This window comes from Helicoverpa zea, chromosome 31 (assembly GCF_022581195.2).
Source record: "Helicoverpa zea isolate HzStark_Cry1AcR chromosome 31, ilHelZeax1.1, whole genome shotgun sequence".
NCBI classification, from domain to species: Eukaryota; Metazoa; Arthropoda; class Insecta; order Lepidoptera; family Noctuidae; genus Helicoverpa; species Helicoverpa zea.
In genome coordinates, this window is record NC_061482.1 from 17,504,603 (window position 1) to 17,532,124 (window position 27,522).

Consider the following 27,522-nt stretch of genomic DNA (forward strand, 5'->3'; position numbering starts at 1 on the left):
GTCGTTGTGCGGCGGTAGTTCCTAAGGTAGAGAGGTTGGTTGTTTAAAAACTTCTCTAAACGAGTCTGTTTCTGAGGGAATATTTTCAATTTACTCCTTCCACCTTATTATAAAACGTGGTTTTAAGAAGTACCCGCTTTAGTAACTTTAGTCCACTGATTTTGTTCGGGACAGTGGTACAAAAGCCGGTAGTTTTTTAAAGCCACGTCACCACATAGTATAAAACAAAGTCGCTTTTTCTGTCCCTATGTCCCTTTGTACGCTTAAATCCTCAATACTACGCAACGGATTTTGATGCGGTTTTTTTCAATAGATAGAGTGATTAAAGAGGAAGGTTTATATGTATAATAACATACATTAAATAGTGGGGAAATACTGTTATCCCGAGCGAAGCCGGAGCGGGTCGCTAGTTTTGTAATAAGGTGGAATGGGTTCGATACAAAAGGACCAATAAGGCGAAATGACGATAAACAAATAGAATAGATACGATGCATTGATAATGGTTCATTGGCCATTCAATAAAACCGCATATCATAGGTACTTTTTTATTTATAAACCAGCAGAGCGCTGACCGCGATGTCCATATTCAATATACTCGTATACAATTAGGATTTCCTGCGGTTACACCCGCACCCTGGGGGTAGTACTTACCGTACTCAGATAAAATAATCTAATATACACCGTATGGCGTCACAAACTTTACTGCTTTGTAATATGAATATAAATTAGGTAATGCATACTCTGACGGTGTACTTCCGTCATATCAAGTCATCCCGTGATATAATATATGCTTAGAAATCAATGTCTTTTTTTTCTTATGTAAAATTAACCTACACCGTCTAACAGCCGTCTCACCCGCTATACGGCATTTGGTGATAAAGTTGAAATTTCAATCGTAAGAACGATTTGCTTTCTAAACACTGAAAGCATTTTTATTAAAACGAATTACTTTATTGTAATACTAGCTTCCGCCAGCGGCTTCGCCCGCGTGGTGTGTTGATAAAAAGTAGCCTATGTGTTAATCCAGGGTATCACCTATCTACATACTGAATTTCAATCAAATCGGTCCAGCCGTTTTTGCGTGATTGAATAACAAACATCCATCCATACATTCTCACAAACTTTCACATTTATAATATAAGTAAGATAGCCATTTTCCCGCGTCCCGTGGGAACTACTGTCTGAACATTATTGTAGCAGTCAGTGAAAGAATTTTGGAAATCCAACCAGCGGATCCAAAGATTACGCCTACATACAAACTTACTTTTACATCTTTATAATATTAGATTACGCATAACGCAAACGACTGTACGTACTTTTAATCTAACTTGCTAGTTACACAGCTGATGCATCATAAAAACAGCTACATTTTAACCGCATAAGTTCCCTCGGAAGCTAGTTAAATCATATTTTTACTCGTCACCCAAAAATGTCGCGTCGCGCAGCCGTCATTCGACATACCCGTCACGTCAACGTCGCGTTACCGTCGTGTCGCCGACGTGTCGTCGTCTCGCGCCCCACGACCCGCAATATGTTTTTCTCTCCCATACATTTATGAGCGACAAATTACAGGAGACGCTTGAATAGCGCCGTGGAAAAGAAATTGTTATTCTTTATATATGTATTATGTGTTTTGTTCGCTATCTCGTGTAATATGGGAGATGTTCGTTTATTGTTGAAATGCGTGTGTGATATAATAAATGTGTGGCACAATCCCTCATGAGTGGCGCTTGACAAACGCATTCATGCTAATTGCTAACAAGATCTTCTTTAAAGGTGCGTTTTAAAAGCTAGCTGTCGACCGCACTTGCAACGGCTGCATGAAATCGGTGGGTGTGTGTGGGCACACGCTGCAGACCAATAGTGCATGTATGTATTAGAATAGAACTTATGATTGAATGTATTATGTTTATGTATTGTATGCTGTGGGTGAACCTAATATTAATAAATAGACCCGGAATGTGCAGTTGTAGTCGGTTTTGAAACGTACCTTAAGGCTGCTTTTCCACCGGAGATGTGCATTGCAGTTATGCTACGAAAATGTAATAGCTTAGCTGTGACTGTTTCTACCGATGCTAAGCCTCGTTTCAAAATATCCTTCGAATTACGTTAAATTCAATGGCACGGATCTATCGGCTTATATTTTCCACGCAAAAATAAACGAAACTCTGATTGAGATTGAAGGGAGCCAACTTTTCTACTGATTTATATTCTGTCGCTGATTATCATAAATTAGGTTCCAAAAATGTAATAACCGCAGGTACAATTGCGGACAAAATGCTAATGAGCGTTCCGTGTTCTCGTTTCGCTGGCGGGATCTGTCAATAAAGAGAAATTGCTTAACATTTTTTCCGGGAACAAAGTAAAGGCTTGAAGTATTTACCGCGCGATTGTACCTTGATTACATTGTAATCCTTTCGCGTCGGTCGGCCAGTCGGTCGGGAGGTTGGGTTGTGAGAGGGAAGGGGAGGGGAATGTCACTAATTACACTGTTGTGTGTAAAAGTACATGTATAATTGTTAAGAGCGGATGAATGCTTGCGCCTGCAGTGTGTGAAACTAACAGAATAAACTTTTATATATCATAGCTGTTCACCGATTCACTCGCGTTAGGAGAGAACTTCTTTCCGCATCCGGTTAAAAAGTAGTTTATGTCCTTTCACAGTGACTATATGTGCACCAAATTTTTATGTAAATCAGATCAGCAGTTTTGGCGTGAAAGCGCAACAGACGGAATAACTTTCGCATTTATACCTAATATTCGTAACGATTTCGCACTCCGAAGACTACAAACAGAATAATATTATGAGAATGTTATATTTTCATATTTTGATATTCTAGGAAAACAATATCCAAAGTAATAATGAAATACTATTGTTATTATTAATCTGTAAACGTTTATTAAGATATATCTCAGACCCAAACGGCTCCGTTTAAGGTTCGCGAGCTCTCATCTCGCGCCGTCACTCAAAATCAATCCGCGGATGGAACTCAAAAGGGAATCGAGTAAATAAATTTAAAGTCTGTTTGCGTATTAAGCTTTCGAGTAACGTTTCAAATGAACAGTTATGTTGGTAAATACTTTCTGTTACATCAATAGGACCGGTCTTTGTGTTCAGATGATTATTTTGAACCGACAAAAAACTTTTAACAAAAAATTAAACCGATTACTAATATTATAAATCCTACTTCCTACCAATCCTACTATTCTACTTATCCTACTATCCTCCTAATATTATAAATGTGAAAGTTTGTGAGAATGTATGGATGTATGTTTGTTATTCAATAACGCAAAAACGGCTGGACCGATTTGATTGAAATTTGGTATGTAGATAGGTGATACCCTGGATTAACACATAGGATACTTTTTATCAACACACCATGCGGGCGAAGCCGCTGGCGGAAGCTAGTACACTAATAAATAAAAAATAAAGGTTTCGACGAATTGAGGACGTCCTTCTTTTTGGGAAGTCGGTTGAAAAGAGGCATCGTATATGCACTTCAGAGTCCACGCGGGTGATGCCGCGGGCAGAAGCTTGTACAGTATACATTTCAGACATACAATTCAACGATTCTCCCAATTTAAGTTACACAATTACTGATTCCAATTCTCTTATAAGTCTGTCGGCTTACTTCCAGCTTTAATCCTGGTAGGTTACCACATATAATCCTTGTTGCACTCACCGATGCAATTACGTTTAATCGATGTACTAGTGCACGCGTGCGTGATGAGGCTCATTTCCACAGTAAAGGTGCATCTACACAGTGCAAGTAGCTTGCGTATGTTGAGGCACATGCATGCGGGTCCAGCGACTCGCGCATGTACCAGAGCTAAATACCCACCCGCGTGCTCTTCTCACTTGTCACTTGCGCATGTTAACTTGCTCCAGCTACATGCACCGGTTAGACGAACCTTAAGCTTCAGCGCTTCAGCTTAGCGGGTTTCAATTGCTTTGTAGTCAATTCTGCTAATCCTATCTACTTGTTTTTGCTTACATGCATGCCCAGTGCAGTAACTGTTTAGTAATCTATGCTATGGGTAAATCTCCCTCAGATTGGGGGAGATAGCAGTCCAGTAGTGGACGTGTTTAGGCTGTGACGATCATGCATTTGATTTGCAATACAATAGTTACCTAGAGGTATATTTTTTGCAATAAATTTTGTGGAATTTCTTAGCTAAAGAAGGGATATTGCCCAGTTTCTATAGCCATGAAACCATTCGAATTTTAGCTTCTAACGTTTAATCACAAGAACTAATTATTGTTATAGAAACCGAGCTCAAAAGGTCGTTCATTTTCAACGCCTTCTCTCTGTATTTAAATACCTTTGTTGTGTATTTCAAACACGGTTCAACGTACGTTTAACGGCTAACATTGTATGCTCAAGTTAAGTGAAGTCCGTGTCCGGGAAACTCCCGGGAATGATATGATTACGGTCGCGTTTATCCGGGATGCCGGGATGCCGGTAATTAATGTTCTCTCGCGCATTGCACAGTAATGCAATTAGTCGTGATTGACGCTGGCCGACGCTTATTGTACTAGGTACCTACTTTTACGGTAGCCTACTTTGAAATGTAGGTATATTTAATACTAACTCCTGCAAGCGGTTTCACCCGCATCCCGAGGGAATCTCTGCACGAACCCTGATAAAAAGTAGCCTTCCTTGATAAATGGGCTATCTAACACTGATTTTTTTTCTATATAATCGGATCAGTTCTTCCTGAGATTAGCGCGTTCAAACAAACAAACAAATTCTTCAAGCTTTATAATATTAGAATAATAGAGGATCCTCAAAAATACTTTCTTTTTATTTAGCCTTTGCTAACCCATAGCCTTCCATCTTTCTCTATTGGCCGCTGTTTGAAGCCAACTGAAAAATACACTAAGCTAAAATGATGGAATACAACTAATTTCATCATCTGCCTAGCCTTATCCCAACTATGTTGGGGTCGGCTTCTAGTCTAGCGGGATGCAGTTAAGTACCAGTGTTTTACATGCAGCGACTGGCTATCTGACCTCCTCAACCCAGTTATCCGGGAAATTCGAGTCACACTTTCTGGCTTCTGACTACCCGAAACGACTGCCAAACATGTTCAAACCCACCAATGTATCCTGCCTTCCGAAGAACCCGTCAATTAGTGCTACTAATTTACCAGCTCATAATATTATTGCACTAATTTCTCAGTATTGAAATAAAAGCACTCTGCTCTTTGGTGTAAAATGCGACTAATTACGTGCAGCTACTAATTGATACTCCACTGTTCAGTTTGCACCGTCGGGGGCTCGACTCCGAGTACTCGCGAACAAACAACGCCACTCGTGTATATATTGTTATGAGCTAAGATGCTGTGAGTGGGAACTTAATGCTGCCTTTTTATTTTGATTAGGGTTCCGTAGCCAAAGAGAAATGAGTGTATATGCAGTTTCTTGCTAGTTCTTGTCCATAAGAGCCACAACCTGGAACCACTTAGCTTTTGACATTTAGTAACAACCTGTAACAACTCGTAAAAAACCGGCCAAGTGCGAGTCGGACTCGCGTACGAAGGGTTCCGTACCAGAGCAAAAATGAGCAAAAAATCACGTTTGTTGTGTGGGAGCCCCCCAAAATATTTATTCTATTCTAGTTTTCAGTAAATTCAGCTCTCTAACTATCACGGTTCATGAGATACAGCCTGGTGACAGACGGACGGACGGACAGAGGAGCGAAAACAACAGGGTCCCGTTTTACCCTTTGCGTACGGAACCCTGAAAACCCTTGATATTGATTTCGAAAGGGTAAATCGGTATTATATTACTAAGACGTCACTGTTTTTCTGGCCATATGTCTGTCATCAGGCTGTATCTCATGAACGGTGATGAATTTCTGTTGCCGCCATAACAACAACTACTGGAATCCACAATAAAATATATACATCACAGGCTCCCATACAACAAGAGTGAATTTTAGCAGATATATTAATAATGATACGGAACCCTTCGTACACTACTTCGAATCGCGCTTGGCCGATTTCATTACACGTAGATGTATACATTTTAAGTAGAAAACATGACAAGACGCCTCCCCAAGACCATATCACACCCATCTACTAACGGTTCTGTATACAGCGGTTTGTTCAAAGGTGAGTATAGACTACAACATTTTCGGGAGCATTTCTGTGTAATGTAACGTTCTAGCGAATGATACAATACAGGCAAAAGCTCAGTTTCCAAAGCATTTCCATGTAATGTAACGTTCGTGCGAATGCTCGGCGTTATGTTAAGGCGCGTACGCACGTACGAACACGAACATAGCGAACACAAACACCAGACCCGAACATTTGGTTCGTACGTATGGACGGCATATTCGAACACGTACGCAAACATAGTTTGAGTCGAGTTCGCGAACAACAGTCGTAAACTCTATCTTAGTAGCCATGACTGCGCCGTTGAAAATTTTCTTCGTCGGCCATGACTGGGAAACTTAGGGATGTTTTTAATAATAAACATAGCACGCGAATAACCTTGACGGCTACTCGTCGAGAACTGAGGTACGGGTAGGACCTCTGCCGCGCCCGCACCCCGCCCAGATCTAGGTATACGAACAGTTTTGTTGCGTAACATTTATTAAAGCTCTTCGAACACCGTCCATACAGAACACACTACAAGGATCGCCGCGAACATGTTTGACGAACAGAGTGTTCGATGTTCGATAGTGGTACGCACGTGCGAACCAAGTTGTTGCATATCATGTAACGCAACAAATTTGTTCGTACGTGCGTACGCGGCTTTACGGGTAAATGTTCATAGCGAGTGTCTTCGTCTAAGTCTTTTGTCCCTCTCCCTTCACGTCATCCCGCAACCGCGCATCGCCCGCACTTGGCTCGACGAAATGTTACACCAATATGCTTGTTGGTTTGTAGCAAACAGGCGAGCGTGCTCGACGTTTTGTTCGTAAAAGGATGATACACTAGAACATATCGTAGAGCGGCCCGCTGTTCTATTACAAGTAAATGTTGAAGTCTATACTCACCTTTATACTGTCTATTCTTGACTTAATGAACGAAGTTTCAAGTTAATATTTTAGCAGTACGAACAAACTGTCATGCACAATGTTATTGTAGTATTCATTGAACAGAAAACTGCAGTGAACTGAGAATAGCGGAAATTTCAAAAGCCTTAGTTACGTTGACACTATTGTTTTTTGAAATGTCCATTACAGGGTTGTTTCTAGTTTTTGTTGATCCATTCGAAAATAGTTGCGGGATTTCCAGTTTCAAAATCTATTCACGTGAATTATTTAAGTACTTTTTTTATACGCAGTTGTTGAAATCTGAACTAAGTTAACTAATATAATGAGGCTTGAGAGTTTGTTTGTCAGCGGTAGTCTCAAGAACCACTGAGTTGATTTGAATAATTCCGCGTAAGAAACCTATGGAGAAGTTCAAACGCTGGCGGAAGCAAATGTATTCGTTCCTCAATCCATGTGCATACCTATAGTTCGGCCATTCAGAGAATGCGTTCCTGACACGTCGCGATTGAACTGACGACGTAACTTTGCAATGGCGTTGCAGTTACGATAAAAATATTTTTGCTGGTTGTTTACCGTTTTAACAATTGAGGAGCATTAAAACAACATTATTATATCAATAATCAATGAATGTTATAATTTTGTGCCAAACTGAGTGTCAAATAACTTGGTAAACAATATTTTTCTAAATCTATACTGCGCTATTACAAGGTTATGTCAGCGGTTTATATTTTGTAGTGCTGTGCTAAAAATAACAGGCAAGTATCGTAATCTGTTCTTATACAGTTATAATATAAAATAATACGTTTTGATTTTCTTTTTAAGAATTGGAAAATAATGGACTATAAGACTTAATTATAACGTTTATGAAATATAAAAATAAAACTATGACCAAACCGCATTTTTATACTTAGATTAAAAATGGTAACCCCAAATGGCGTTATGGGCCGCCATTTTGTGACGCTAAAACAGTCGTCCGTTGTCGTTTCGTGCGCATAGACCACGTTTTTCAATTGTTTTCGATCTGTTTTTATTTGATTACCCGGCTTTTGTTAGACCGAGATATCAGGATTGATTCTGTTATTGATAATAATATAATTATACATGTAGGCGAAGATGATGATGAAGACACCACCTCCTCAAGCAAATCGGAGTCTGATTAATATTCTGTTCGCACATTCAATTCAATGTACTTGTAACAAAGAATAAATAAAACAATTTTATTATATGAATATTACCTTTTTTTGGTTTCCACTTAAATAACTAAAATATAAAACAAATGATTCCGCCAATTTAAAACGAAAATAATCTTAAAATAATGCGGCGGTTCATTTTGAAGGAACGGTAACGAACTCAGTGTTATGTTGTGCCCATCACTAGTCGTGACTAACTGATAGGTGTCAGGAACGCATTCTCTGAACGGCCGAAGTATAAAAGGAATATTGCAATAAACTTTAATTTCATGAAAAACCATCTCATACAATACTACAGACAATATTACAGATAGTGTAAGGAAAATTGTATCACTTAGTAATAAATTATAAACGAAGTCTAGCTTCTGCCCGCGGCTTACCCGCGTCCCGGATGGTGACAAAAACTATCCTATACCCTTCTCTCGGGTCTAAGCTACCTCCCCTCTATTTTTCAGCTTCAACGGTTCAGCCATTCTTGAGTTATAAAATGTGTAACTAACACGACTTTCTTTTATATATAGTATAGATTACCTGTTATTGTTGTTCTCGAGTGAGTCTTTTTTGAAAATTAGTATCTTTGAACCTACAATTTCACAATTTGTGTTCTCAAACACGGATTCCTAAAAAGAGCTTTCAGTCCAATTTAACAGGCTTTGATTCAGTGCCTTCGAATACATATTTCATTAGACAGCCGGACCACTCAAAGCTGTTGGGATCAAATCAAAGAGAAATTATATAACGGAGCCAATGACCGACAATTTCGAGGGAACCCAGAGAATCCCTCTAGTTACGGTCACTCTAGGACTCCTTACATCTGCCTATACTAATATAAAATACATACGAGTACATATATTTATATAAAACTAGCCGTTTTCCCGCGGTTTCACCCGCATCCCGTGGGAGCTACTGCCCGCACCGGGATAAAATATAGCCTATGTTACTCGCAGATAATATAGCTTTCTAATGGTGAAGGAATATTTTGAAATCGGTCCAGTAGTTTTTGAGTTTATCTATTACAACCAAACAAACAAACAAACGAAGTTTTCCTCTTTATAATATTAGTATAGATGGGCAGATTTGATCGCTTGTTTATTGGTATCGAATAAGCATATGAATCGATTTGTATAATTCTTTCACGGTTAGGAAACTAGATGTACAGCGCAGAGAGACATTGAACATGGGTTATCTTTTATCCGTGCGTGGGAAGTAATTTCCCCGCGACGCGGATGAAACAGATTATATAATATTTTATAAAATAAGTTAGTATTTAATCGGGACGATTGTCACTGACTTTAAAAAAAAGAGTCTCCCGGTTTGAACCGTTTGTAGGTACGTTTGATCGTGATTATCTCGTGTGTGGTTGAACCGATTTAGACACGGTTTTCAGCACAGTATTTATAAGACTTTAATTATTGAAGACTTAAATTTTCATTTCTTTGGTACAAAGTTTTTAATACACTTCCACCCACCACGTACTTAAGATTAAATAAAATCAACAGCCATTCATTTTTTATGGGTTCCTTCAGCAGAAACCTTATATCAGACGCATTGTTCCGACAATATATATGAAAAGAAAACGAACAATTGGGAGTAGGTCGATATAGCTTCGATTAGCAGGGCACATTATACGTCTCGCCATGGGAACCGTTGCCATAGAGTAAGTACGTACTTTCAGGTTGCTAGACTTTGCGCCAACAATACGTACTTGAGATGCTCTGGTTTTCTAACCCGTCACACGTAACACTTTGTGTTTTAATACAGGACTGTTCTGACACCTTTGTGTAGCGTGTCAAACGCCTGCAGTGTTGCAACTTTGAGTCAATCTTGCTGCATTGCTAGATTTACTAAGAATTTTGAGACAAGAGCTAAGAATATTATTTTGCATGGATAGGAATACTCGACTATGAGTCTACGACCTTTTCATTGTGTGAAATCTTCAGATGACTTCTCCCGCTGTGGGTGCAGCGTGGTCAGACTCTTACTGACTAAAACTCAAAATACTCCTTCTTAAGCCCTTTATGTACCAGCGCCGCGGTAACTCTTTCAAACAATGCCTTGGTAAAGTCAATGACTTCAATGAAGCTTAAGATGTGCTATGTGACTATCAGCTCTGGAGTTTATTGCGCCACTTCTTCTCAGCAAAAACATACCTATATGAAGTGTTGAAGGGTGGGCGGTATGGGGGCTGTTTTTTGTATAATTTTTTTGACGTTCGTAAAGTGCTGTTTTGCAACCAAGTTGGAATAAATGTTTTTTTTATTTTCAAGGTCCACAATCGTCCTTAGTTATAACCTTATTGTAAAACCTCGTCAAAAAACTGTAGGATCTCAAATAATATGAATATGCAAAATGTAACTGTTATTGTTTGTTGCAGCATCCTGTTCGCTGACATCTGCGGCTTCACCTCTCTATCAGACCAGTGCACCGCCGAGGAGTTAGTCCGCCTTCTCAACGAGCTATTCGCCAGGTCAGCACCACACACAATCCACACACTAGTTGATTTTTTTTTGTTTTATTTTGTTTTAATAGTATCGCCAACAATTGTTTACACAATTTCAATTATAAAGCACATGCTTAACAATAGTATTGCAGTAGGTGAACACCAGCCTTACTACAAAAACTTAAACATCTGTTGAACACTTGACTAAAACAAGTGTGGCTGCAAAACAGGCCTCAATTCAACGTCATAATTTTTCATTTTTAGACAAGTTTTCAACAGACGTTTAAATTTTTTTATGCATAATGTTACTGCAATATAATTACTGCATAATGTTTAAATTAAAAGTATTATTATTAATTCAAAAGCAATAAGTATAGGTAATATAGTTCGGCCATTCAGAGAATGCGTTCCTGACACGTCGCGATTGAACTGACGACGTAACTTTGCAATGGCGTTGCAGTTACGATAAAAATATTTTTGCTGGTTGTTTACCGTTTTAACAATTGAGGAGCATTAAAACAACATTATTATATCAATAATCAATGAATGTTATTACGTCGTCAGTTCAATCGCGACGTGTCAGGAACGCATTCTCTGAATGGCCGAACTATAATGAGTTTCACATACAATTATAATATATAAAATTCATATAAATGGATAGATCGTTGAACTAGGTGAAAAAATAAATAATATATAAGTAGTTACACTAATTGCTTTTTCCCGTCGATTTCTACCAGATTAAACTCCAGCACAATTAATTAACCGTACAATCCGAAGGCAGCTACGTTTCCCGATTACGGACGGTTCAATGAGCATACACAGAAAGTCATTTGCTGTAGTTCCCATCGGCTGTCGTTTAATTATGAATCTGATCTGGTGTGTAAATCATCTCGGTTGCATCGACTATAAGGTGTGTCGTCATCGTGTTATTTTTTTTTATAGCTAGAGATGTGCATTTGTCTCGGTGTCGCGTCGCCCGTGTCGGTCGCGGGGAAATGGAAAAAAGCATTGATTTTAGAACAACCTAAGGAATATATCGATAAGTCGAAATGGCCACATGAATGTGTGCATTTTGTAAGAATACAAGTTGCTGATCAATAAGTTTTGTAAGAATATAAGATCGACCGCGCTAATGACAATCATGTACCAGTTAAAATTAGACTTATTTAAAAGTAGCTTCTGCCCGCGTTTAACCCGCGCCCCGGATGGTGACAAAAACTATCCTTCTCCAGGGTGTAAACTATCTTCCATCAAATTTTCAGCTTAAGTTAACGTCATTCTTGAGTAACTAACACGACTTTCTTTTATATACTTATACGAGGTGTTGATTTGCATTTGTGCCATACTTCAGGAGGAGGACTGAAAATTCGTAAATAATCGATTGGAATTACAGTAGACGGGAAAATAGCTAATATGCACTTCTTTTTTTGTCATTGTAATGTCGTAGTATTTCAGAAGTAATCCAATTTTATGAATGAAATTTATGAATAATCGTTGCGTATGCTTCGTGTTTGGGTTTGTGTGAGGGCGCAGCACGGTTTTAAGGTCAGTAACACACGCGCCGCACTTAAAATCGGTCGAGTAGTTTTTGAGTTTATCCATTACAACCAAACAAACAAAGTTTTCCTCTTTATAATATTAGTATAAATAAGACTTTAGCAGTAAAGGGTAATATTGAAATTATTTTTAATCCTGTTGAATCTGTAGCTTGCGATTATGCGTTTATTTTGATCTATCAGAACGATAGTTTTCCTTGTGGTAGCAAATAAATAGACAAGCCATTGTGCATCCAGGGTGATTGTAAATCAATGCGAAAAATACGTCGTTGCGTCCAATCGTGTATAAATTCAGTAATTCGTTGAATAATGAATGACTAGTCGAGCCCGGGGCGACAGTCACGAGCCAGGGGGAACATCACTAATGAAAATAAACGAGGAATTCTCATTTTTTCTTGCGAAAAATATGCTTCCGTAAGAGTTGTTTAAATAAAAATCTACAAGACGGCAGTCGGCAAGGGCTTGTTACGAGCCCCAGTAATTTTGTTTAGCCAATATTAGCTTTAGGCTAAGTTCAACAGCGTTACATAATTCGCTAATTTGCTTCAAGCAACACGTGTTAATTATTAATTATGTAACGGCAATTAGTTCACAGATTGGAGCCATTTGTAATCACATATTTGCGTTTGTTTACCAGTCTCTCGCATCCTGTTCTTGTTATTTACACAAAGTTTCTTGGCGTATCTGATGCAGTGTTGTGCGTAAACAGTGGATTTCAATTTAAATTACATTGACTAACTATACTATGATTTACATGTACCTATAATAGAACCTGACTTCTGTGGGAAGTACTTTCCACACCAAAATAAAAATAGCCTACTTTATTTCCGATTAATAATTTATATTGCTATCAAGTTTCATCGAAATCTGTCCAGTAATTTGCACCAACAAACATACACACCAAGTGGTACAAACAAACATACACACCAATTTTCGCCTTTAGAATGAATACGTTCTATTATTTAATTCAGTCGATTCCTCAAAATGATTAGTTCCACAGCCACATAAGCTGGCACGCCGTTAATCTCAAGACGGCCTTTAACCCTTAAATGTTAACCTTCTCAGGATCCAGGTGATAATGTTAGGTCGGGGTATTAGAGGCGGCAACTCGACGCGAGCGCTCCCGTTACAAATTGCGGCCCTTCGGATAATAGGCGCGAGTTAGTAACTGTTTTGTAGCGTGCAGATTAATTGGGGAGTAAGGCGAAGCGGGGGTTGTTGCTGGTTGAGACTGAATGCTGAACGCCTTTTTTTATTTTAGACTCTTATTAATAAAAAATAATTTTAGGGTACTTACTTATCATCATATTGGTAGAAAATATTGCACTTTATGCCTGACAGATTCTATGGCACACTAGTCTACGCTAGTATTTCTTCCCGCTTCCTTAGGGAACTACTTCCCGCATCCGGTCCAAGATATAATATTAAAAATGCGAAAGACTACCACTACATGTTTGTCCCCCCTTAGCTTAAAAACAACTCAGCCGACTAAAATGGGTATACAGATAGTGTAAAGGGACACTTATCCAAGTGCGGGAAGTAATTCCCTCGGGACACTGAACAGTGCAGAATAGCTTGTATGTAGTCTATATTTTACTGGTCCATATACTCATCAATCAGAAAAATACTATTTTCTGATTAACATACATTACTGCCAACTTTCATCAAAATTCGTTCAACCCTTTAAGTGTGAACTAACACACACCTACTCCTATACGTACGTTAACAAACTTTCACCTGTATTATTAGTGCGATAGAACCCGCAAATTGTGTTGCGGTCAGACCTCATATCGTATACCTTCATGTGGTACTTAGTTCAAGGTACGAGGTCGATAATGACGCGTGTCCCTGTCCCATTCGGCTATTAATCTATTTTGTGGTACAACTGTCGAGAACAGTTGCCACGAGGAATGTCAACGGCTGTCAACCGCTGTCAATATGTCACGCGCAACTAGCGGCCTACCAATATAGGGTTTGCCAAATGTGTGTGCCGCCTTGAAGTGTAGGAGAGATTCAAATAGAATTGTTCGCGAACAAATGTGTACGGTGCAAAGCAGATAGCATGTGTTCGCGTACAAAGTCTGCAATTCTGAGGACAGAAGAAAACAAAGGACAATGCTCAAAAAAAACCCAAGCCCGGCGCAAACGAAAAGTAACTCAAATTATAGGTAATAATAAGTAATGAAATACTGCATAGGAGGCATCATCGAAATCAATGGCTAAATGTATGAAATTGCTATTTGATTTTTTAAAGGGGTAACCTGAGCAGCTGGGGCTTATAGTTTAATTAAAGTGCTATCTGAAACAACAAACAAGTAATATGGCAAGTAATAAGCTTCTCCAAAAAGATAAATCAATACCGAAGTACAGGCTGCAGCGCCCATGTCATCGCGTCATGAGCGTTTTACATTACTTAGGGTGGGCTAGACATGAGGAACAGTTCGCGCATCCCGCAACATTTTTGGATCTCGTCGTGTTAGAAATAAAGAATCGATGACTTTTAAGCGTTATTATTAAAATGAAAAGTACATTCATATCCTGTTTTAGTTCTATCATCCTATTATCTTGTAAAAGTAGGTAGAATAGTGGAGAAGTTGCTATAAACATGTCATTATGTACACTCTTAAACCACAACTGTATCTGTTTGCTGTTCCTTTTATAATAATACATTATGTTACCTCTAAACTAAAATCTTGAGTAGCAATGTACCGCAGATGTTAAAATTCGAATAGCAATTTCACACATATAGCCACTGATTTCGATAATGCCCCATATGTAATATTTAATTACTTATTTTTACCTATATTTTGAGTTACATTTCTTTTGCGCCGGGCCTGGGTTTTTTTCTCATACTTCATGAGCATTGTCCTTTGTAAGAAGAAGAGAGTAAGAAAGAAAAGATGTTTATTGACACAAGACCACGCAACATGAAATAACAACCGATTTTCCAATTGATTTTTCTACGCTCGACACATTCCGAGCATCAAAAAACTGTTGTGCGGTTTCACGTCTCATCGTTTCAACCGGTAGTAGTCGATTGTTTGTTGTCACTCGTAATAAGCACACCAGCAACCGTGCGTAGCGGAAAATCCGCCAGTGTGAGAGCGCTGTAAATGTAGCAGCACGTTTGAAGCATGAAAACTAAACTTTTCCTTTTTGGATTGTCAGTTAAAAAATTAAATTATAAATTTAAAAAAATTCCCGACCCAAAAAAAGTACGCAATTAGTATGACAAAAGGTTAAAAACGCTAAACCCTATAAAAAGCAAAAAATAACTTTTAACACTACGTAAGTACCAACTAAAGCATGTCAGACTAAACTAAATTTTGTCGTGTCGGGGGACCGCTCTAATTTATCAGCCTAACGTTAGAAGTAATTAAGTATATACTACTTATAACTGTGTATATAATTTTGTTTTATACGAATGTTGTAATTAGGTAGGTATCATTTGATTTATGTAAGTATTTTTGAAGGTAAAAAGCGGTCCCCCGACACGTCAAAATTTAGTTTAGTCTGACATGCTTTAGTTGGTACTTACGTAGTGTTAAAAGTTATTTTTTGCTTTTTATAGGGTTTAGCGTTTTTAACCTTTTGTCATACTAATTGCGTACTTTTTTTGGGTCGGGGGTTTTTTTAAATTTATAATTTAATTTTATTTCATGCTTTTTGAAGGAGCTCCTTAATTTTTTCTTCTTTCAGTTAATTTCTTTTATTTTAAGATGGGGTCGCTCTATGCGATCTCGGACAAAGGATGCTGTTTAACAATCCTCATAACATACTGGCTCTGGGAGAATTGCATAGATTGAGGAAACATAAACCTTTGGTCATTCTAGATTTTCAGCGAAGATATAAATCGGTTTATCCGTTTCATTCCGGCATTCCAGGTTTTCATCCGCCACATCCCATTTCCAGTATCAGGTTCTCGTCAATTGAAGAGAACTAGTCAAGACAAATTCAACGAGCCCAAACTCGATGGGTTTACTAAAAGGCAGTTCAGGGTTACGTCTCCTACCTTCGTGCCCTAACAGCAGACCAGCTCGGTGGTTCCAGAAGACATTAGTGTTTCAAATTTCAGATCCCACACATGCTTGCAAGTAAACTGAGCGTGTAACATTCTTCTTACACCTAACAAACGAGCTGATGACCTTGAAGACCTGAACCGATTTCCACCAAACATAGCTAAGAACACTCCCGAATGACACTCCTTTTAAACAAAAAAAACCGCATTACAATCGGATCATCCGTTTGGGAGCTACGATGCCACATACACACACACACACACACACACACAGACACGTCAAACTTATAACACCCCGTCGTTTTTGCGTCGGGGGTTAAAAATACAAGCTATGGTTACAAAAAAAAGCATAACAATGATGTAGATGGAACGTGACATGTGCCTTACGTGTGAATTATAAACTCAACGCTTTTGACGATTTACACCAAGTCCGTGAACTCGTACGAATACCTTTATCGCTTGTATCGCATTTCACGCGCTTTACTCCTTCTGAAAGAGGTTCCATTTGAAACAATTCATTATTATAAGTAAATGAAACGATGTATGGAGCGCATATGGTAAGAAAACTACCTGTACTGCTACCAAATGTAATTGAGATAAAGGCAGAAGGATTATTATGAATAAAGTGTATGAAAGACTGAGGCTGCAAAGAGTGTTATTTGTGAGATGACGACAAATAGGATGGTATGGAAAAGAAGACATGCTGCGCCGACTACAAATGGTAAATTCGGATAAGACCAGGGGAATGATGATGAGACCCAAAGCTATGCATTTTTGCGTTGCAATGCGAAGTTACAGTATTAGTATTTCTAAATTAAATATTGTTTTTCTCCAATTGCTACAAATCCGTAGGGAACCATGCGCAATAATTCGTAATTGTGAAAAAAGTGCGGATCGGAGCAAACGTATTTATCATTTCACAGATGATAAAGTGATGGCGCCATACTGCGGTCATCCATCACGGCGGACCAAACCGGACGAAACCGGACCGAACCGGACCGGGCCGGATCCCACAAACATCGATATTTTCTAATGAACCGCGAATTTTATTGCTAAAGGGGCTTTTGATAAATAGCCGTGTTGCTTGTTTCGGGTTTTCACAATTTCATATCTTTTTTTGTATATGGTAATTTATGAACTGGGAACTGTCACATTTTTTTGTTTTGATGGAATTAATTCTCCATTTTACTGTCATGTATTCCATTGTATTGTTTCTAAAAATTCAGAAAAAATATAGTCCCACGTGGGCAAGTAATATAACTCTTTCAGCTGTAATAAAATATTGAAATAATATCAATGTAACCCTGTTTGAGATTGTGTGAAGTAAACTGTGACGTCACGGACCGTGGCGCCGCGAATGTTAGGGACTCCCACGCTAGGTAAAAATACATTCACAAATACAAATACTTAGTAAATTAAAGATTTTTACTGTATTTTTGAGATAGGAAAGGGTCAATTTCAGATTATAAAATTAGGTATCAATGTATATATTCTATGTACTTAATGTATGTATGTATGTCATGGACACACTGACTGACTAAATATCTCGAGATGAGATACCCCGAACTGTAAAGCCTAAAATCGTGACCGCCTTGAGCAAGCGTGGTAAGTAAAGCTTATTCTTTCTCTGTATGGGAAGAAGGCGCGACCCAGCAGAGGGACTATGAAAACGCAGATAGATATTATAAAATGTTTGTTACTACACGTTTTATATTCGTTTAGCTATCAGAAATAGTTTATCTATGCATGCCCGCAGAGATTAGCCATCATTAAAGACCGGATTATAATTGTGCAATCGCATATTTGCATATGCATGTATATTTCAGGTTTTTTAAGATGCATATTATCCGGTCTTCAGCCATAATTTTATTTCCGTACCCCCTTTTCCGCTATACCTGGGTTCATTACGTACGAGTGGCATCGGTGCACCGTAAAAGGTGCAATAAGGGCCGGCGCGGATTTACGAGCCCCCGAGGTGCCCCGAGCGGCGCGCACGTTCCGATTTATTTGTCGCACTTAATCTCTCTCGTTGAGCAAACAGTCGCGGTGGGGGCGCGTGACTGCAGTGCGTGAGTCGGACTGTTGCATAGTTTAGCGTCATTGTTATGATCCTACATAGGCCCATATAATACCGAATCTTTTGTGCAGCTAAGAGCTGTAAATTTTCAAGGGAAAACGGTCAGATCATAATTAATAATATTGACTTGATGTCAAATTGCAACCCCTAGACAGCATGTAAACAGATACTTTAGGTTGCTGGTAAAAGCTAGTTTATAAAATGAATACTAGATAGATAATCTTCTGTGGCAAACCTCTAATGTTGACGCCTCTACGTGACCACGACCGCTCTGCCAAGAGCGAATCGACAGAGAAGAAGAAAGATAATCTTCCCCTAAAAATATTATAATTCTGAATCACATAAAACTATCTTAGTCCGTTGCTGGGGCATTCGGCTTTAAATAACCATCGTACACACATTAGCAGGTAATGGGCAGAGGGTTAGGGAGTTAAGCACCATTACAGTGACAAACTGAACTAAATACAAATAGGTCACATGCCACGGGATTTAATGTACCCATGGAACTTTGATTACATTGCTGAAGCGGCCGTATATTGTGTTAAAATGATCTGAAGAGGTTGTAGCGATAATTATGGCTTTGTAGTCTATACCTACTGATAAAATAAAGAGGAAACATTGTTTTGCTTGTTTGTATCCTAAAGGCTCCGAAACTACTGAACCGATTTGTTTTTTATTTCACTGTTGGAAAGCAACACTATGCCCGAGTAAAATAGGCTGTATTTTATCCCAGTAAGGGCAGTAGTTCCCACGGAACGCGGGTGAAACTGCGGAAAAACGACTAGTGACATAATAGAGTGGTTGTGACATACAGGCAGACATGACGATTCCATAAGGGTTCCGTTGTTTTTCCATTGGCTGCAGAACCCCAAAAGGTGTACTAAAAGATACTTTTTTAGGGTTCCGTACCAAAGGATAAAACGGGACCCTATTGTTTTCGCTCCTCTGTCCGTCCGTCCCTCCGTCCGTCCGTCTGTCACCAGGCTGTATCTCATGAACCGTGATAGTCAGAGAGTTGAAATTTTCACAGACTATTTCTGTTGCCGTTATGACAACAAATACTGAAAACCAGAATAACATAAACAACAACAAACGCGTTTTTTTTTCCTAATTTATATACTGGTACGGAACCCTTTGCGCGCGAGTCCAACTCGCACTTGGTCTTTTAATTTTCGAAGCCGTTAGTTGCTTGCCTATAGTTCCAAGATTTGGAAAGGTTTAGGCTGCCCACCCACGTCCAATTTTGTAAGGCTGTTTATCGGGCTGATTTTTTGTAAGACTTGTACGGCTATCAGTGTTTTCTCCTACAAAAATCGCCCGCCCAAATTGTTTATACAATGCCTTTTCAGGCTACATAATTTTAACGGCTGAATATAGTCTTCATCTTAACTCTTCCTTAGACATGTACATCTATAGCTATCTATATATATATATATAAACTAGCTTCTGTCAGCGGTTTCACCCGCATCCTGTAGGAACCACGGCACGAACCCGGATAAAAAGTAGCCTATAGCCTTCCTCGATAAATGGGCTATCTAACACCGAAAGAATTTTTCAAATCGGTCCAGTAGTTCTTGAGATTAGCGCGTTCAAACAAACAAACTCTTCAGCTTTATAATATTAGTATAGATGAAACCCGCTTTCCATTGTCACGACATAACATGAAAACGGCTTGACCGATTTGGCTGAAAATTAAAGGGGAGTAACTTAGACCCGGGAGAAGGTTTTAGGATAGTTTTTGTCACCATCCGGCTACGGGACGCGGGTGAAACCGCGGACGAAAACTAGTTCTTTATAAACTTGATACTAGTATCTGCTAAAGTAAATAATGTTCAGTATGTATGGTGATGTCGTCTCATGCAACTTAGATTGCACGGATAGGGTCTCATTAAAAGTTGGCGTCATGACGCCCTCGCGACCGCCAGCTATACGGATTCACTTGCATTGAATTTTACTGGAGAATCTAGAACATGGTTAAATGTATTTTATACTAGCCGACTTTGCACGCAGTGGTTTCCCAAGATCTTCAGCAAAATATCGTTGATGATCACGGAAATACCTACAAACCTAACTACAAACTAAACCAATTATAGAATTACGTATTATATTAAAGCGTTCCTCGAGTGAAAACTCTTTGAAAATCGGTGCAGTAGTTTTTGAGACTATCGCGAACAAAGGGACAGACGCGGCGGGGGACTTGTGTCATAATTAATGAATAGAAAAACTAACTGTTCCTCGCTGATCAACCCGTGTCCCGTGAGAGATACTTACAGCACACAGATAAAAAAATCGGTAAAAAAACTTTTAAGTTAAACGGTTTTATCTTATGTGCACTGAAAACTAGAAAATAAAAAAATAGTTACTTACCTGTCAACCTACGTAGGTGGTCTTGGTCATATTAGACTAAAATAAAAACGTGGGGCCCATTAACTGTTGCTGTAGTACTTTCTTCTAGAGGTATAATAGGTGTGGATTGCATCGACTTACTATAATCGTAACTGGAGATTTTGACAATCAATAAATCAGCCGTAGCGGCTTCACCAGCGAACGCCGAGCTCATGATCTACCAAAGTATAAAGATATGCTTTGCCATAGGTAGGATTTCAGAGGGGCCCCACGTTTTTATTTTAGTCTAATATGACCAAGACCACCTATGTAGGTTGACAGGTAAGTAACTATTTTTTTTATTTTCTAGTTTTCAGTGCACATAAGATAAAACCGTTTAACTTAAAAGTTTTTTTACCGATTTTTTATTTTCTAGTTTTTAGTATTTAATGAAAATGCCTACCGAATATTCCTCATTCTATCTAATTCATTTAGTGCATCATTATTACACGGTCTCTTACCTGATAATTTATTACAATCTAATTCCTCAATACATAGCCCTTCCAGGTACTTTTTTTTTTAACGACCCCAAAAATCATCACATGACCTCTCCTGCTGTGGGTCAGCAGCGGTGAGGGACTGCCAGACTCTTGACTAAGAACCGTTTTGTTCCGTCGTAGGCCTTTTATGTACCAGGGCCGCGGTAACTCTTTCAAACAATCTCGCAGCCCAGGCAGGCCTTGGCCCTGTTGGGCCCCGCTGGAGTTACTGACAGTTTTCTACTTGTGAAGCCCTTTCATTTGATACCCATATTGGTGGGATTGATAAAAAATTGTTATCAGCCATTTGGTAGCGGCGGCCATCTTAGATTTCAATTTTGCATAGTAAATTGTATTCTACTTGTTGAGACCCATCAACATGGGTATCAAATGAACCTAAGTTATCCGCCATTTTGTAGAGGCCGCCATCTTGGATTTTAATTTTATATAGTACATTGTATTCTACTGGTTGAGAACTTTCATTTGATACCCATATTGATGGGATTGATAAAACCTACGTTATCCGCCATTTTGTAGCGGCCGCCATCTTGGATTTCAATTTTTTATAGTATATTGTATTCTGCTTGTTGAGCCCTTTTATTTGATACCCATATTGATGGGATTGATAAAACCTACGTTATCCGCCATCTTAGATTTCAATTTTGCATAGTAAATTGTATTCTACTTGTTGAGACCTTTCATTTGATACCCATGTTGATGGGATTGATAAAACCTAAGTTATCCGCCATTTTGTAGAGGCCGCCATCTTGGATTTTAATTTTATATAGTACATTGTATTCTACTGGTTGAGAACTTTCATTTGATACCCATATTGATGGGATTGATAAAACGTACGTTATCCGCCATTTTGTAGCGGCCGCCATCTTGGATTTCAATTTTTTATAGTATATTGTATTCTGCTTGTTGAGCCCTTTCATTTGATACCCATATTGATGGGATTGATAAAATCTACGTTATCCGCCATTTTGTGCCGGCGGCCATATTGGATTTACAATGTTATTGATATTACTATATTGTATTGTCATCGGAATTAAAGGTGTATACAAAATTTCAGATTAATCGGTTGACAGGAAGAGGGTGAAATTTGAATTACTAAATTTGACCCAAGAATGAATAAAACAAACTGGGTGAGCTAAATAAAACCGTTTAATAATAAAAACTGCCTTTGTCGATTTTCAAGCTTTATTTTATAAACTAGCTTCCGCCCGTGGCTTCGCCCGCGTAGAGTTCGGTTATATCGCGTTTCCAAGAAAAGTCTTCAAAAGACCGGGATAAAAAACTATCATATGTTCTCTCTCAAGGCCAACTCTATCTCTGTACCAAATTTTATTAAACTCTGTTCAGTGGTTTAGACGTCAAAGCGTAACAGACAGACAGACAGAGTTACTTTCGAATTTATAATATTAGCCAGGACAGCTGAAAAAATTCTACACACATAATACATGTTATTCTTACGAAATGACTATCCCGCGACCACAAAATTTAATACCACAAAAGTTTCCAGCTAAAAAATGTACAATTTTAGCTGGAATCAAGCCAGACTGCATACAGGGACTTATATATATGTACGGTTATTATATTTAAAACCCTTTTAACAACGTAAAATCCGCGAGATTAACTTTAACAACAGCCATTTTGTTTTAGCACTGCGCTGAAGCAAAACGGACGTAAAGTAAAATTTCACCAATAAAACCTGTATCGTCATCATCATCAGCCTTTTTATCGTCCCACTGCTGGTCTGCGGCCTCCTCTCACACAGAGAAGGATTGAGCGTTAATCACCACGCTTGCTCAATGCGGGTTGGTTATTTCAGACTGTATAGTCCAGTTTGTTGTTTCCTCGAGATGTTTTCCTTTACCTTTTAATCAGCTATTGGTGTCTTACATTTAGGTACCTACCACCTGTATTGGTATCTATACTAATATTACCTATATAGTAAAATCTTTGAGAAAGCTAAACGGATTTCCAAAATTCTTTCACTGATAGCTACAATGCTCCTAGGGTTAGTAGTTCCCAGGGGACACGGGTGAAACCGCGGGAAAACGGCTAGTTTGGTATATGGCCTTTGTGAATGGTTAACTCGGAGGATTATCACATCGACGTCCGATATGACTGACAATATGACAGACAGACTCCACTGAATAAGTAATGACTGACAGCGGCACACGTTGACAACGAAACGTGTATTTATTATCTGTGGCCCCTATTAACGTACCACCCGTTCTAATGAATAAACCCAACTTATCTATGGGTGTTACGACTTTTCACATTAATTATTTCGTTCACCCTTGCTCGCTACGTGTTCGGGGTTTCTCACCCATAAGTTTTAGTCTAAATAAAATATGTTTAACTAAAGCAACCTTCATAAATACGTTAGCTTTTATTTTATTGCTACCTATACCCATACATTTTTTGTATAATTATTCTGATCGGATATTTCTACAGTAAAAAGGTATAGTTGTCGCCAAACTATTTGTCGTCACGTCAATTGCGTCCAATCGCTTCTCAAATACCAATTGTAGGTATCACTAGCAAGGTGGAGTTAGAAGAGAGACAGGCGCGTATTTGTGAAAAGTAGTAGACCGCCATTGGGATTTGCGAGAACTGTATACAAAATATTAAGTAGTTACTTATATAAATAAGTAGTAGACCTAAGACGTAACATCCTTAACAGGTGGTACCTTTGAGTATCAAAGACGCGTACGGTTCGCCTCATTCAGCCCGCTTGGAATGTCCCACAGTCTCGCAGATACTTTAGGTACAAGATGTTTGAAGCAGTTCGTTCCCAACCTACAAGTTGGCTGAGAAAGTTTAGGCGGCACAGCTAAACTAAATGTGGATATTTTTAGTACCGTGAATTAAAGAAAGGAAAACTATTTATTGATACAAGATAGTGTAATCCTAAATGAAGATTATTTATCTTTCAACAACATACTAACAAGCGCACGCGCGAGACATAATGTGGCTAACTTCAAAGAATCAAATGTATTTGGCGCCAACTTTACCAGTCTTATTTTTGATCATAACCTCCCACAACGTGACCCTTGAAGATGATACTTATCATCTTCACAGCCTCAGAACATCCACAAAAGGACAAAGGTCAAGTCCTTCCTTCTCCGTTCAGATTAGCCCACACCCAGCGCTTAAAATCTTCACCTCCAAATTCTTTCCTATCTTCTACGTAAGGCTGCCTTTTAAGTTCTGTCGTTTGGTAACCTCCCACGATTTTTAAATATATATATATATGCTATTTGAATCTTTTTGAATTTAGAATTCGAAAACAAAAGAATGTTTTTAAATAGGTCGAATAGTTTTATTGTATCGTCCATTCAAAGGTGACAGGTCGGTTGCAAAAATGGAAATGTGTAAGGAAAATTTGAGTGCGATAATTTTCTACAACTTTAAAAGGGGATTGTCGCGACTTCAGTACTAGAAAGAGATTAATTCTGTATTTAGTGATGTAGCACCATTCCTTAGGACCGCAGAACGCTGATATTTAGAATTTCAACCTGGGCACTCTAGCTTCAGTGACAAGCCTCGTGAAGGTCGTCCAAAAACCGCATTGATGCAAGTTTATATCGAGGCTGTGCGGCAGCTAATCCTCGCAGACGGACATGTAGCATATGGTGAAATAGAGGCATCCGTGGGCATTTCAGGGACCACAGTCAAAAATATCCTACACGAAGAACTTGGCGTAAGATAGATGATCTCTCCATGGATACCACATTTTCTTAGCGACGACCAAGAAACAGCCCTAGTAAGTTGGTGACGTCAAACTCTGCAGCGATTCGACCGAGGAGAGTCAAAGCAGGTCTATGATATAGTTAGTGATAACAAGTCCTGGATATACGCTTATGATCCGGATTCTAAGCAGCAGTCAGCTGTCTAGGTCTTCCAAGACGAGCCAAAACCGACCAAAGTCGTACGCTCGCAAAGCACTTAAAAAAAAAATGGTTGTCTCGTTTTTGGCAAAGGGTGATCGTGTCGCCACTATTGTACTAAAATATCGCGACATGGTTACCGCTGACTCGTATACCATTGTTTGTTTGCCAAAAGTCATCACCGAATTTAGAAAAAACTATCCAAGACTTCGAATGATACTGCACCATGACAATGCAAGTTCGCGCACCGCCCGCCAAACACCGATGTTTTTGAGTTCCCAAAATGTTGTAATATTGGATCATCCACCTTACAGCTGTAACTTAAGCACTAATGATTTTAATACATTAACCAAAATTAAGAAAATTCTTCGTGGACTACCTTTCAGCACACCTGAAGAAGCTGTTGACGTATACAAATCGGCCGTTTTGACTACCCCCACTTTGGAATGGAATAAATATTTAAAAACTGATTTGAATGCATGCAAAAGTGCATTAAATATCGCTAAGTATTCTTAAAAAAATAATAAACGGTAATAACCTATTGGATTATCTATACTTATTTCAAACGACACAACTTAAAAGGCAGCCCTCGTACACCTATGTAATGATCGTTTGATGTCCGTTTGTATAGATTCGACCGCCTGGCAGCGGAACACCACTGCCTCCGCATCAAGCTGCTGGGTGACTGCTACTACTGCGTGTCGGGACTGCCGGAGGCGCGCGACGACCACGCCAAGTGCTGCGTCGAGATGGGGCTGGACATGATCGATGCTATTGCGTGAGTATACTACCTACATACATAAGAAGGAACACCACTGCCTCCGCATCAAGCTGCTGGGTGACTGCTACTACTGCGTGTCGGGGCTGCCGGAGGCGCGCGACGACCACGCCAAGTGCTGCGTAGAGATGGGGCTGGACATGATCGATGATATTGCGTTAGTCATTTATCATCATCATTATCAGTATCATACTTAAGGAAGGAAAGAAAGAAAATAGATTTATTTACGAGAATCTCATAGACACTTGAATCAGCACTGTGAAATGGTTATACAGTGCTTCTGACGTGATGGCAACGCAAACAAAAATCTTAATCGTATAATGTAAAAATAAATCATCTTCTGCTAGTGGTGTTCTGTGTGGTCTTGGATTAAAGGGACAGACTTGTTTGTTCCTACAATCAGTCTCAATATTTGGTCATTGTGTCACGTCAAGGCTGCTAAGCAGGAGATTCCTAACCCTTCACCATTTATCAACAAGGTTTTGTACCTATATCATTTTGCGCTCTTCCTTATAGTAAATACATACCTACTTATGCTTAGAGCTACATGCTTTGCATGCTTAGTTCCTACTACAAAAGATTTTTGTTTGCCCACAGGCTGGTTCGCGAGGTGATGGCGGTGAACGTGAACATGCGCGTGGGCATCCACACGGGCCGCGTGCACTGCGTGGTGCTGGGCCTGCGCAAGTGGCAGTTCGATGTCTGGTCCAACGATGTCACCCTCGCCAACTACATGGAGAGCGGTGGCGTGGCTGGGTAACTTAACTGTTTATTAATAGCCTAGAATATATATGGAGACTAGGAGACGATAAGGGTACCTAAAAGGCCAATTTTAGATACGTCGACAGTTGATTACTTAATTCTTCACCGAAAAACCTACTTCTTGTCCAACCTTACTTTGGTGATGAATCCTTCTGAAGTCTCTAGTGATACCTTCAACCATTGGATTTTAAAATTAGTAAAAAAAAATACTGTTTTTTTCCTTCATCGTTTTGGTGACTAGCGTTCTTTTCTCTGTCAATTTTAAAAACATAAAGTCCGTAATTTGTTTCTTCATCAGTACTGGAAGTGTCCTACACCCCGTGGTACTAACATTCTTTGTTTGGTGTAGACGCGTGCACATTACGAAGGAGACACTGCGCTGCCTGGGTGATGACTACAAGGTGGAGCCAGGGTACGGCGGACTGCGCAACGCATACCTGAAGGACCATAACATCGAGACCTTCCTCATTGTGCCTGATGATACCAGCCGTGTTGTTAGTATCTTACTATTAGATAATAGTTTTTATTTGTTTGGGCCTAAGATCACCGATAGCACAAACATTATCCTAAAACGATTGTTTGATATTATTTTCCGTTTTAATTTTTAAGGTATATAGTTGTTTTTGGGGTCGGTGAACTTGTGACTTTCGTTAATTAGGGGGGGGGGGGGGAAATATTGCAAGCTTTATTAGAACCAGTTCCTAAAGATTTAGGATTTTGAAATAACTGTGCCTATTAGTTTTAATGATATATTATTTATGTACAAACATATCTAATACTCACCAAGGACCTTTGGACTAGTAGGCTAATGAGCCGAGATGCGTTATGCCGTCTTTAAAAATAAGTGGTTTTTTTTTCGAATTGTTAATGTAATTATATTGCTTAACTTGCCAGTACAGATCTATCTCAAGCACAAATCCTAGCTATA

The 27,522-nt window shown here is 39.0% G+C and overlaps 1 protein-coding gene across 1 annotated transcript in view; it reads left to right on the forward strand.

The window, feature by feature from the left end:
- The window catches only part of LOC124645095 (adenylate cyclase type 6-like), a 329,505-nt gene that overhangs the window by 274,615 nt on the left and 27,368 nt on the right, over window positions 1-27,522 (forward strand). Inside the window, exons 13-16 of the mRNA XM_047184835.1 lie at window positions 10,572-10,664; window positions 25,686-25,832; window positions 26,430-26,588; window positions 26,944-27,088. Of these exons, the coding sequence (XP_047040791.1) occupies window positions 10,572-10,664; window positions 25,686-25,832; window positions 26,430-26,588; window positions 26,944-27,088 (544 nt within the window). The remainder of the gene's footprint in view (window positions 1-10,571; window positions 10,665-25,685; window positions 25,833-26,429; window positions 26,589-26,943; window positions 27,089-27,522) is intronic.